Below are 13,760 nucleotides of genomic sequence, written 5' to 3'. Positions count from 1 at the left end.
GTTACCCCATTCATGTGAGAAAAAGAATGAATATGGTTATGAATCTATATTTGGGTGTTTTTCAAAACTTTCACCTAATGGGATTTTTCGGGGCTTTTTTTTTTTACCTTACTCAGGACATATTGAGGATACAAAATCAGTTGAGTTTGCTTCTGTTGCAATTTGTCCTAGGTTGACCCCCATTTTAGCTTAAAATGACTGGACTAATGGGGTCCACCGGAAGGGGAGGGACGTTGCCTCTCTATTAGACCATAGGCTACAGGGTCGAAAAATGTTGAGCTAAATGATCCAGATTTAGCTAGCATTCTACACTTTTATAACTACATCAAATTATGTTTTTCAATATGCATATATGTTTGAACTATGTGTGAACTTTTCAATGACAAAGAAAGCACAAAAAATACAGTTTTGTGATTGGTTTATTTCAGATAACGTAAAGCTGAAGCCATAAGCATTGTAAGTAAATACACAATGATATAGTATGTGTAAATAAGCTCTGGCATGCATCTATAATTTGTGATGAGCCATCGGGACATCCTTCTTCTTCTTCTTCTTCTTCTAACATCCTGTTAGAGGTTCATGTACAAACAAGGGACACAAACAGGAAACAGGATATGGAGTTGAGACAGAAGAAGGTCTTGGTATCAGTCAGCATCAGCTTTCAGCATTCAGCATTAAAAACTCCATTGGTTTGATTTAACCGTTTTAAAGTAAATTGATGAAAAATTAATACAACAATATATATATTTTTTATCAAGTTTTTTATCGTCAATTTGTGTTAGTTTCTTGACTGTTTGCAGTACTTGCTTTTCGCTTTTATTTCCTCTTACTATGTGTATTGTTGTGCACCAAAACACCAAGGTAAATTTCTTGTACGTATGTGAAAATCTTGGCAATAAACCTGATTCGGATTCTTTGGTCACCCCTTGTAGCAGAATAAAATCAGACAACGTGGCTGACCATAATTCCCCAACATGCAATAGAGTACTGGTACTGTATTTGAAGGGGAGCTATGTTTTTTTTTTTTAGCTTAATTTACCTTAACTGAACAGCTTCGGAGTCATTGGAATGGCTATATGACTTTTTTTGGGTTGAATGGTGGTCGTCTCGCTCCCCCCTAGCGCCTGTGAACGGAAAAACCACCCTTGCAACTTTGGGCCGGGGAGCCATCGGCCTCAGCATCACGGAAGTATCACGTGATATCAGAGGCCTCATTTATAAAACCTGTTACGCAAGAAAAAGTTGCGTGAAGCAGTGCGAAATTTGTCGTCGCAACATTCCTCGCAATAGTCAGGATTTATAAAGAATTTCTATGTGTAAAAATGTTCCCAGTTTTCCGTCTGTGTGTGTGTGTGTGTGTGTGTGTGTGTGTGTCTATGTGTCTTTATGTGGTCGTGTCTGATTGTAGGTGTCTGTGTGTGGGAATGTTGTCTTTCTGCACCTCCTATTCCCACACAAAGTTACCAAATTGTTACATTTCAAGCACTTTCACCTGTTTTGATTAAGTTCTAAGAAATAAGCACCAATAATGATCCAAAATCTTGTTTCTATTTTTTACCTTTTTAATAATTGAATTTCCTTGTTTTCCCACAAAAAACGAAAATGATCATATGATCATACATGTGATCTCACAGGGGTAAATGGCATATATGAATCATAAATTATGTATGTATCATTGGTAATTGGTACATTACATTATTCGACCTCACAATCTCTGAATTGTGTTTTTTCCCCATTTTATCCGTTTCGTGACCAAGGTGATAAAGGGCTCCTTTCAATGCTGGAATATTCATTGATTGATTAACATGGACCTTATTAGGACAAATATGGGACGACTTCGGGAGGAGTGTGATGCTTGTGCAGGACCGCATAAGGTAACGCACGTCCGTATTTATAACGAGAAGAGTTCGTACCGGTGTGCGCCGCAAGGTGTGCGTACAAATTTTTACGCACAAAATCTTTCAGAATAGAATCTACGCACAGTTTTATAAATGAGGCCCCAGGTCTCGCGATGTAACGAATTGCTTCATGGCCCTGCACACATAAGCCCATTCAGGAATTAACTGGCTAACAAGGTAGCGATGGAGTTTTTCACACTATCGTAATGGCTGAGCCAGCAAAAAAGAAGCAGAAAGCTAGGAAAGCATTGTCGGAGGAACAGAGAAAGAGGAAAAGGCAGACTGACCGAGCGAGGAGTCAGACCCAAGTAAACATCGGAGCTGCCAAATATCTATTCTGAAGCTGTAGGGGGAGCTCTATAGAGAAACCTGCCAGCATAAAGTGACAGCATAGCGCCAGTGTCAGTAAAACAAGTAACCATGTGTACTTTTCTCCTTTGTCATGTTAATCCCTCTGAAGCTCCACTTCCACAGGGTAGTGGTCGCTGATGGCTGCCGCCTAGAAGAAAACCATATAAATAAGTCAAAAATCTTCAAAAGATCAACATGTTGAAGAACTTTATCATATGAAAGTTTTCTAACTGATCTCCGACTAAAACAGTCTTACATCGGCATCACACAGGTGGTAAGCTCTCTGGAAGTTGAAAGGTCTAGCGGACTTAGGGACGACCGCGTCAAGCATCGTACGATACACCACAATCCTGTCGGCAAAAAAAATGCACAATCAGGCATTCATTTGTCCATGTGAAAAACCTTTACACAATGTTTTTAACATGCCGACAAAACATGTTCGTCTTAGAACTTCCTCCAGTAAAAGGTAAGTTCAAGCAAAACTTGTTTTATTCATTTACTGTACACTGTAGGCTACCTCTAGTGGTATGGAGCCATGCAGATGTGGATCACAGCCATGGAGGTGCAAGAAATTGTGTTTGGCATTCACAATATCAAACTATTAAGTACTACTTTCTACCAAATGAATGGTCCCCATGAAGACAGTCGGCCTCTCTCATCCACTGTGTTTGTCGGGAGGCAGACATTCTTGCAAAACTGACTGTATTTCCTCAACATTAAAAGTACAAAACATGATGTGACGATACCTGTCGTAGGTGTGATCATTCGAGTTGCTCGTCGTGGTGTCGACATCATCACCTATCAGCCAATAGTAGTAGGCAGAGCGGATGCGGATCCTTCTCCGCTGTTCATCGGAAAGATAACGTCCATCTGCGTTAAAGTCCCCCAAAATCATAATGTTCTGCAGAACAAAAACAACATAATATATCAGTAACAACCAACCAGCTGTGTGTAAGTCCCACAAAAATAGGTAATAATGTTGGGCCTTAAGCAATGTATATTATCCACAGAGAGGTGAGAACTAAAGTCTTCAGCAAAATTGAACAAGAATTCTTTTGTACTGATTTGTTTTGTAGCTCAGTATGTAGCAGAAGTGCAGTAGTAGGCTACGGTTTCCAGTAAATACCCACAGCCGAGTAGTCTCACCTTCCCCCATAGCTGCAGTCCCCCTCAGCTCTATAGAGCTTTAACCAGCGTCTCATGTTATTGTTTTGGTTCAAAACAACTTTATTGTTCAGGTTCATTTTCTTATAGCATTGTTTTTGATTGTTTAGAGAGCAGCTGGTGAACAGAGAGGAGCATTTAGCAGCTAAAGAGACATAAAGATATTTCCCTCAGGAGTTGGTGGAGAGCAAAGACAACAAAAAGAGAGAGAATACTGAACTGATGAACATTCATCAGGTGGACACAAACACAAAGACTCCTAATGAATCATCATGTTGCTCTGTAAATGCTGGAAGTAGAAACTGTTCACCATATTCTATTTAAATATGACTAAGAATATGACTTTAGGGCAGTGGTGGCCTAAAGGTTAAAGAAGCAAACTTATAATCAGTAGGTTGCTGGTTCAATCCCCCAGACCGGCAGGTCTGTGGGGGGGAAAGTGAAAGAGCAGTGCTTATCTCTCCCTCATTACCACCACGGAGGTGCCCTTGAGCAAGGCCCTTAACCCCAACCGCTCCAGTGGAAAGTGACAGGTCGTTGTTGCAATCAACTTACCTGGATAAATAAAGGTTAAATAAAAAATGGTAAGTTGATAATAAGCCAATGTTGTGTTAACAGCTTGTTCCGCTGAAGTGGCCAAAAGAGAAAATAATTTTTACATCATGTACAGTTAAAAAAAAAAAGGTTATTGTTAACTGTAAAAATGGCCACCTCTCGTCAAACCAATCAAATAATATTTGTGAACATACATTATATAAGTTACACGTTTCCAACCTACGTAATTTCTCCATCTTCTCTTCACAGCAGTGACCACATCATGCAGAGCGTTCAGCTCTGCCTTTGCGTCTACTGGTTTGGTATGGACTGGGATCAGCACCAGATTCTGCACAACTGTAAGCACAAACACACCTAGTAAGACACACACACACCCACGCACGCACACACACACACACACACACACACACCTACCTGTATTTGGGCAATTGAACTGCAGGATGTAAGGTTCTCTGGCGAGCACGTCTGTTTTTTCTTGGTACTGGTAGGACTTGATCATCTTCACCTCATCCTCTCTGAGACACACACACACACACACACACACACACACACACACACACACACACACACACACACACACACACACACACACACACACACACATCCAATAGCACCACTATGTCGTCATTCCTAAAGAATTTCATGTTTTGGGTCATAACTCCTGACATGTAAAATGATGCTAATCAGAATACTAATCCTCCTTAAAGAAACCAAATTTACAAAACATTTTTGGATGCAAATATTTGATTTTGGGCTTTCTATAATCAGTAACCAAATTCATGTGCACGTGGTTTATTTGAGACACATGCACATGTGAAAAATGTAACGGCATTTCACCTCTAGGTGGCTCACAGCAACACGATCAATTTGAAATGGCCGTAACTCTTAACTCACAATTTTGCACACTTCATCCATTTGATACAGATTACATTTTTTATAAATATTTCATTTATTTTAAATGTTTTACTAAATTAAGAGATTTAGAGGATTGTGCAGCCTTGGCAGAAGTGAGCTGTTATTTTGTCAGACGTTAGTGACACTTATTACACGGCCTAGGTAAAAACTTAATTAGGATTGGTCAATCACGGCATTCCACGGATAACAGACCATTATTAAGTTTAAGAACTCCATAGCTTAAGATAGAATACAAGAGGCGTATGAAACTGTACATACTTCTCTCTAAATGGGCGTGGCCTCATTTGAAAGTGTAGTGAATGTGTGAATGGATGAAAAGTTATATTTGTATAATTTATTTATGTTTCCCTTTTCCTAACATTAGATATTTACAAAGCTAAAAGACATATTTCTTCTTTATTTTTTTCATTTTTACAGCGTTTGCAAAAGTTGTGTTGCCAGTCGTGTAATAAGCAGGATAATGTAGAGCGAGCTGGTCATTTTTGTGAATTAGAACCCTGACAGGATGATGCATTCAGGAGCCCCATGTGAATGACTAGCTCGCTCTACATTGTCACGGCCTTACGTACTCAGTTTTCATTCACAGTGAATCATTCACTTCATACCTGTAGAAGTAGACAAACTTCTCCCTGTGGGTTCTTCGTCCCAGAGACTCACTGCATTCCATCAGGTATGGGTGAGTACTGTTCCTACTGTCAGAAAATACACACTCACACGGTCATTACATCATTATTATCCTAATCTTATTTGTCACTTTCAGGGCACTTAGAGCACTCTGATAGCTTTGATAAATACTGTCCAAAGACATCCCAGGGGAATCATTGTGTATTAGTCCATGTGTAGAGAACTCACCTGTGCTTGTTGAGTTCTGTAAGGAACATATTCATGGTCCTACCGCTCTTATCCATCACCTCCAGTAGCACCCCCACACTGTACCGAGACACAATCTGCCAGAAACACAGCCACGGAGAAAAGAGCAAACGCAGTGAAATTGGGAGAAATGTACAACACAATGAATTGTCATGTTAGGAAAAGCACATCTGTTACTTATAACTTTAACAATGGCTATTTTTCTATTCAAGTGTAACAGTGAGCCCAATGCGTATACGTGGACCCTAAACTGAAGAAGCTAAATGGAATTCATTCATTTGATTTCCTACAGCTTTTTTTAATGTGTCAACATGTCAATAGAAAATAATCAATACTAGTATTTGAGATTTAAAACCAAATTAATGTGTTTGTAAGTGTGGGTGTCCCACCAAATCTGACCTGATGTCACTAATGGCGTTTTTCCATTACATGGTACCTGCTCGACTCGCCTCCACTCTACTCGCCTCAACCCGACTCGACTCAACGCACTGTGCGTCCATTTTTCATTACAGATTTTAGTACTGCCTCAGCGTGGCATTACAGTGGCGCCGCGGTAAACTGCCGTGACCTAACGTGAAACACACACAGAATGTAGAAGGTGTGTTGTTGTTGCCACAGCCAGAAGACAAATTTGGTTTCAAATGAAGCTGGAGGAGCAAAAAAAAAAAAAAAACACAGCTGGCTAAACTATTTAAAAATGGCGGGTTTGTTCAGGACACCCACCTCTGTCGCTTTCACGTCACCTTTTGGCATCGCCTCAGCTCGCTTGGAACCTCGACGGAGGTGGTACTAAAAAAAGTACCTGTTGGCAGGTACCAGGTACCTTTTTTCATCTTCATTTTGACTACAAATCATTTCAGAGGTTTAAAAAAGACTACATCCCTGTTAGCAGCTCTGTGAGCTAAATGCTAATATTAGCATGCTAACATGCGGATGCTTAGCAGGTGTAATGTTTATCAGGTTCACCAACTGAGTTTAGCATTTTAGCAGCTGATATTAGCTAATTAGCATTCATAAGAAAATACAGCGCAGGCTGATGCAAATCAGGTATTTGTTCATAACATTTGCATTCTCATTCACAAGTATTGGACACCAAACTTATTACCGTTCATCCTGAGGGGAACATGAATATTTGAATCAAATTTCACGGCAATCCACCTAATAGTTTTTGACATATTTGACTCAAAAATACAAATGTGAACCTCATGGTGGCATGTTACAAAAGTAACACAATTACAGTAGTTTTGCTGTAATGCAGTAATATAATGCATTACTAATTAAATTTCGGTAATAGTATACCCATCAGAATCACAGTAACGCAAGTTACAATGCATTTTAACGCAAAGTTTAGTGGTGTTTTGTTTTTTTAAGAATTCACCAACACCGCTGTCACTACCTGATGTGAGTCGAGTGCAGATGTCAGTTGCGCATGCGTCACTTTGCGATTTCACGCAGATCTGTTTTGCTGTTAGCCACAGAATAATGGATAGGTACACTACATAGCAGTGATTTATTATTTAGCGTCACATTTTCACGGCATGATCCCTAATGTCAGTTCTAGATTAGAGGCTAAAGTAGCCTACGTGAACCTGCTACCGAGAGACTTCTGTAATGTCAATACTATCAAAATGGACCTACATAACGAAGTTTGTTCACTGCTGGCTACAAGTTAGCAATCAAACACAACAAAGGCTGTCACTTTTTGCGTTTTGAGCTACTGTTAGCAATCAAACAATCATAGATAGCTAAAACGTTTGGCGGATCCGGATCCCTTGGCGTTATGCCGTAAAACCGTTTAAATCTGAGCATGCGCAACTCACATCTGCAATAGACTCGCATCAGGTAGTGACACCGCGAAACAAAAAAAGCTGTGAGTATTATTTCCTGTTGCTGTATTCGATGGTTAAGATGACTGCAGAGACAGATACATTTGCGAGATGGATATTATTTTCAGTTTTTCCATTACGGGATTGTAAATGATTCAAAACCCACCCCAGATTGGCCCTCAGGTATGTAATATGTCTATTTCATTCATAAAATAACTTTTAAGCTTTAGTGCGTAACTTTTTGTATAATGTGGACACGCCTACAGTTTTGTTGTCATTACTTAGAATTTCTCATGGGGGCGGCAGAAACTATGCACTATAACGTTAAAGGTCCCATGGGGGAGGTAACCTTGCTCCTTATGACATCATAAGGAGCAAGGTTACCTCCCCTTTCTCTGCTTTGCCCACCCAGAGAATTTGGCCCACTCATGAGAGAGAGAGAGACATCATGGCTTTCAAACAAGCAAAGTGGCAGTTGGTCAAGGCCACACCCGCACCGTCCACCTTGCCCCCCCCCTCTCTCTCCTCCTCAAAGCTACAGACACAGAAATGGCACATCCTAAGGAAAGCTCAATGTGGGACTAGCTCTAGTGGCTGTAATTCTGCACCAAGGCTGAATTTCGGGAAAGAGACTTCAGATACAGTATTAGGGGATCACTAAGGTCTATATAAAAGCATCAAAAAGCAGCATGTCATGGGACCTTTAAAATGCCCAGTGTGGCTGTAGGCCTACGCCAGTAGCCAACATTAAATAACGTCCTCCTTCCATTTAGTGCAGATGTTTTATTCCTTTTACTTTGTGTTGGCCTACTATTTTCTTTGTCTTTTCTTTTCCCTTGTCCCTGTAATGTTACTTGTGTAAAGCGTCCGTGGTTTTCATGAAATGCGCTACAACAAACTCTTAATGCTTTGGCTCGTGACACAGTGACAATGATAACGTTACCCGATTTAGCTCACGGGACATCCAAACAAAGTAGGCTAAGTTACCGCATGTAACACTTGAAATGCAACGATGCATCTGTAACTAATTATTTTATTGTAAATGAATGATTTTCTGTCTGAGCAAAACATTCATCACAACTATATGACCTCCCCGTAATGCTAACTCGGTAATCTACAGTGAGTAGCCTAATACAGAACCGTAAAGAAAAGACCTTTACGATAGCAGGTGAGGTAAAAACACTAACGCTTTTGTCCAAAGCTACCGCTAGAATCAACACAAACTGAAAGTTACATATAGCCACTTTAATGTAATAATTGAACTACAAAATACCACCCAAATATAAATCTGTGTACATTCATGCACACACAGATTTGCATGCATGCTCGGGGGCTTTCACACCTGAAAGTCCGAACCAAGGTCCGGACCAAGGTTCATGTTTTTTGCATTTTAAGTTTGGGTTTCACACTGCAGTTACAGGAGCACTAAAGATCTATACGTGACAAAACTACGTCCTTCCGTCATCACATACATGAGCTGCGTCTCCTGATACTTAGGCTATTATTGAGTGGTAGCCTATGTAGACGGGCTTCCATGTATGTGTTGTTTGTAACTGCAAATGCTCTCAATAAATGAATTGAAATAAATACATGTAGACGGGCTTCCCCGTCCTCTCGTATCCTCTGTCTGTGTCTTTCAACGGACTGCTGCTCTCCCCGTTCTACCGGGATCTGTTGCGAAGTTGGTGAAGCATTCTGTAGCATTTATTCAGAGACAAACGGAAACCTACATTGTAGACTACATTTACTACCACCTGACAAGTAAACTGCTGATGTATTCTCAGTTCTGATAGCCGACAGCTGTCTGCTCTCTCTCTCATGTAGGCCTAGCCTACACACTACACACTGAGCCGTTCCTTAAAGGAGCTTGCCAGGTCTTATAAGACGATGATAGCCTGCCAGAGCTTCCTGTATTTGGTCCGAAAAGTCCGAACCATCCAAAAAATGCACTCACACTCGGACCGGACCATGGTTCAGTTTTTCAGAGACTAGACTTTTTGGTCGGACCAAATTTCTAAACAAAATCCGGAGTAGGCTATCACACCTTACACTGTTCAAGTACATGCACATCTGAAAGCCTGAAAAGGAAAGACAGAAGAGAGAAAAAAACAAATACATGGATAGATAAAAAAAAAACAAAAAACAAAAAAACAAGAGGAGATGAGAGAAGTGAAGCACGGAAAAGAAGGAAACATGTTTAATAAAAATATATTTAACATTAATATAGGCCTTAACACCTGAACATTATGTTTTCATCATTAACAAAAAAAAAAAATACTTGTAATGTCAATTTATCAGCTTTACAGCAGGTTTCCCGCCTATTGACCTGACATTACACCATGGAAAATGATACCCAGCATAAAGTCAGATAAAATGAATAGCTGTGAAATTAACACTTAAATTGCTGCAAGTATTTTTAGTCACTGAAAAGAAGAAAACTAGTAAGAAACATAAAATCCTCACCGATCAGTTTGAGTCAAATCAAATGAATGTAACCAGCAGCAGAGGTTGTTTCTGTGTCAGCAGACAGACGTGACTGATTGTCTCTGCACTAAACAGCTGGATAACCCTGACAGACAGGAAGTTTCTCTGCCAGCCAAAAAAGTTGCTGAGGAAATACTATGAATCCCTTTTCTTTCCTGCCAGCAGCGGTGGGGTGTAACTGAGTACCTTTAGAACCTATACTGAAACTGTTCAGAAGAACAATTTTAAAGGGCAACTATTATATAGCATTTTCAGGATTATACTTGCATTTTGTGTTTGTACTAGAACATGTTTACATGCTTTAAAAAAGCCTAGTCTGCTCTTATTGGCCAACGCTTTTCCTGGAAACTCTGGAGCCTCACTAGTTGAAGCTGGAGCTAATGCAACAAAGTATAGCAGGACTTTGTGCCGCGAAACATCACCAATAAAGGCTTCTAAACCAAATTTTACACAACCAGCAGTAAAGTAACTGGAATTTTGGAAGGCCGAGATAACAGCTATGTCGCCTTAGCATGTAGCTACTTAATAGTTAGCGGTATGCTAAGATTAGATTGTAGTGGAACGAAGCAGAACTTTCTACCATCAAAAAATCTCAGATAAAGGCTTCTGATCCAAACACTACCAAATCGGACACGTTTCACCAGTAATGCGATCCGAAATTGGGGAGAATTTAACAACATTGGCAGCCAAGATAACATATTTTACTGCCGTTAGCATGTAGTTACATAGGGAAATGTTAACACTGCAGTGGCTTATTAAAAAAAAAACGTAACACTCCAGTCCTGCCTACCTGGAGCAGATGACCAATCATAGAAGGCCGGCTTAGAGTTGCGTAAGACTTAGCCAAGAGTAGAAAAAACTGTTGAAACTGGAGTGTTCACAATAAACGGAACATTTTAGCTCACAGGGATTTATCTAAAATATGTTTACCTCATTATTTGAAGGTTGCATGGCATGAAAATTTCACTTTATGAGGTTTTTTAACATTAATATGAGTTCCCCCAGCCTGCCTATGGTCCCCCAGTGGCTAGAAATGGTGATAGGTGTAAACCGAGCCAGGTGGGCCGATCTGGAATCTTGCTCCTTATGAGGTCATAAGGAGCAGGGTTACCTCCCCTTTTTCTGCTTTGCCCGCCCAGAGAATTTGGCCCACCCATGAGAGAGAGACATCATGGCTTTCAAACGAGCAAAGTGGCAGTTGGTCAAGTCCACCCCCCCGCTCTCCTCCTCAATAGCTGCAGACACAGAAATGGCAAATAACTAAGGAAAGCTCATTGTGGGACTGGCTCTAGTGGCTGTAATTCTGCACCAAGGCTGAATTTCGGGAAAGAGACTTCAGATACAGTATTAGGGGACCACTAAGGTCTATATAAAAGAGACTTCAGATACAGTATTAGGGGACCACTAAGGTCTATATAAATGAGACTTCAGATACAGTATTAGGGGATCACTAAGGTCTATATAAAAGAGACTTCAGATACAGTATTAATGGACCACTAAGGTCTATATAAAAGAGACTTCAGATACAGTATTAGGGGACCACTAAGGTCTATATAAAAGCATCCAAAAAGCAGCATGTCATGGGACCTTTAAATGAAAATCCAACATTATAACATTGTAGATATGACTGAAAACAAGGAAAAGCATAATATGCCTTTAAAGCACATGTATTTTACTTGAGCATTTACATTTTCTGCTTCTTTGTACTTGTAGGGAGACTTGGTGAACATGGACAGTCAACAATGCAAAGATTTTATAGAATGTTATATTTTGAAACTGGTGTATAAAACTCTCAAATGTAAACAGAATTTTTGTTTGAATGTTATTGTCAAAGTCACTTTCTCAAAACAAAATCATAATATTGGAGAAAGGGAGCTCTAGACGGTAAATTGGTTAGGTTAAAATGAATTTAGTAATGCAACTGAGTATTGTATATCTTATCTTAACAGCCCGGAGACCAGTGAAGCCAATCACTGGTCTCTGTCCTACAGAGGCCAATCACTGGTTTCCGTCCTACAGAGGCCAATCACTGGTCTCTGTTCTTCAGAGGCCAATCACTGGTCTCTGTCCTACAGAAGCCATTCACTGGTCCTCTGTCTTATATACACTATACACTTCAAATGCAATCACCCAAACACAAAATCACAGCTATAGTGAAAACAATAAAGAGTGTCTGGCCAAACATTGGAATGGAGAAGACTCTTTTGAAGGCACTTTGCTTCCTTGGTTTCATCAGGTGGTCTCTGTAGAAGGAGACAATACATTTGTTAACTGCTGGTTCGTCTAGATTCATTGAAACCAGCACGTCCTGTGCACAGCCCCACTTCTTTCACATGTCCTTTAAAATGGCCTTGCTGAGATGTTCATAATAGTCATTGGTGATTTGAAAATCTTCTCCCTCGACTTCAGCCCATATCTTTTCGAGCAGGCGTTCAATGATGGCTTCTGAATTTCCAATTGTTGTGTTCACCTTTGCTTTGTTAAAGGTCCGCAAAACCAGCTTCTGCACAAGTAGCCTGACAGAATTGTTTTTCTCTGCCTGTGCTGTTGAACTCTGCACAGGCCTGGCAGCTGCCTCCTCAGATACTGCGACTGTAGGTGTAGGTTTTGGCGTAGGTGTAGACTTGGGCGTACGCGAATGCGTAGGTGTAGGTTTGGGTGTATGCGTAGGTGTAGGTTTGGGTGTAGGTGTAGGTGTAGGTTTGGGTGTATGCGTAGGTGTAGGTGTAGGTTTGGGTGTATGCGTAGGTGTAGGTTTGGGTGTATGCGTAGGTGTAGGTTTAGGTGTATGCATAGGTGTAGGTTTGGGTGTATGCGTAGGTGTAGGTTTGGGTGTAGGTGTAGGTGTAGGTTTGGGTGTAGGTGTAGGTTTGGGTGTATGCGTAGGTGTAGGTTTGGGTGTATGCGTAGGTTTGGGTGTATGCGTAGGTGTAGGTTTGGGTGTATGCGTAGGTTTGGGTGTATGTGTAGGTGTAGGTTTGGGTGTATGCATAGGTTTGGGTGTATGTGTAGGTGTAGGTTTGGGTGTATGCATAGGTGTAGGTTTGGGTGTATGCATAGGTGTAGGTTTGGGTGTATGCATAGGTGTAGGTTTGGGTGTATGCATAGGTGTAGGTTTGGGTGTATGCGTAGGTGTAGGTTTGGGTGTATGCATATGTGTAGGTGTAGGTGAGGGTGAGGATGTCGGTGTAGCGGTGGGTGACAGTGACTCAGTATTCTTGAAAGCCTTTTTCATCTTGTTACTGTGGATGCCAGCCTGTGTGCACAGCCACCATTTCCTCAGTCCGAGGTAACGCCACACTTTACAGTGTATTTCACCATACACTGTATCACGGGATGGGGAAGCAGACAGTGTCCTTTCATTTGATCCTGGGACAGTCTCTGGAATCCTCCCCTCAGAGACGTAACTGTAGAGGAGACCAGTAAGCTCTTCTTTGAACACCTTGTCTTTACCGTTGGAAATATCCCGCAATTTACTATAAACAACCTCACTTCCAACTTGTTGCTTTACACCATCTTTTGAAAACAGAGAGTCAATGTCAGTCACAAAGGACTGGACTGACTTTTCACTTTTATCTCTGGAGTCAGGGTGGAATTGGTTGTCTAGTTGAGTGGCCATGCGATGTATTGACAGTTTGGCAAACTGCGTGGCAAAAAAGATTTTTATCTTGCTCCCCACTCCTTTTAAGGACAGTTT

The 13,760-nt window shown here is 40.8% G+C and overlaps 1 protein-coding gene across 3 annotated transcripts; it reads right to left on the bottom strand.

The window, feature by feature from the left end:
• Window positions 1-423: 423 nt before the first annotated feature.
• LOC114554427 (deoxyribonuclease-1-like 1) lies at window positions 424-10,112 on the bottom strand. Of its 3 annotated transcripts, XM_028576269.1 has the most exons (9): window positions 10,043-10,112; window positions 5,736-5,830; window positions 5,489-5,575; window positions 4,383-4,483; window positions 4,192-4,304; window positions 2,996-3,150; window positions 2,506-2,599; window positions 2,327-2,397; window positions 424-566 (listed from the first exon to the last, which is right to left on the bottom strand). In XM_028576269.1, the coding sequence occupies exons 2-8, from the start codon at window positions 5,789-5,791 to the stop codon at window positions 2,344-2,346; spliced, it is 660 nt and encodes a 219-aa protein (XP_028432070.1). In that variant the 5' UTR covers window positions 5,792-5,830; window positions 10,043-10,112; the 3' UTR covers window positions 424-566; window positions 2,327-2,343. The 3 variants fall into 3 exon arrangements, with proteins under 3 accessions (XP_028432070.1, XP_028432069.1, XP_028432071.1); XM_028576268.1 differs by lacking the exon at window positions 424-566 and having other exon boundaries at window positions 2,233-2,397; XM_028576270.1 differs by lacking the exon at window positions 424-566 and having other exon boundaries at window positions 2,233-2,397; window positions 5,489-5,572.
• Between the last annotated feature and the right edge of the window lie 3,648 nt (window positions 10,113-13,760).

This window comes from Perca flavescens, chromosome 4 (genome assembly GCF_004354835.1).
Source record: "Perca flavescens isolate YP-PL-M2 chromosome 4, PFLA_1.0, whole genome shotgun sequence".
Taxonomy (NCBI): Eukaryota; Metazoa; Chordata; class Actinopteri; order Perciformes; family Percidae; genus Perca; species Perca flavescens.
The sequence above is the reverse complement of the archived record's forward strand: the minus strand, read 5'-3'. Positions and strand labels throughout refer to the sequence as shown.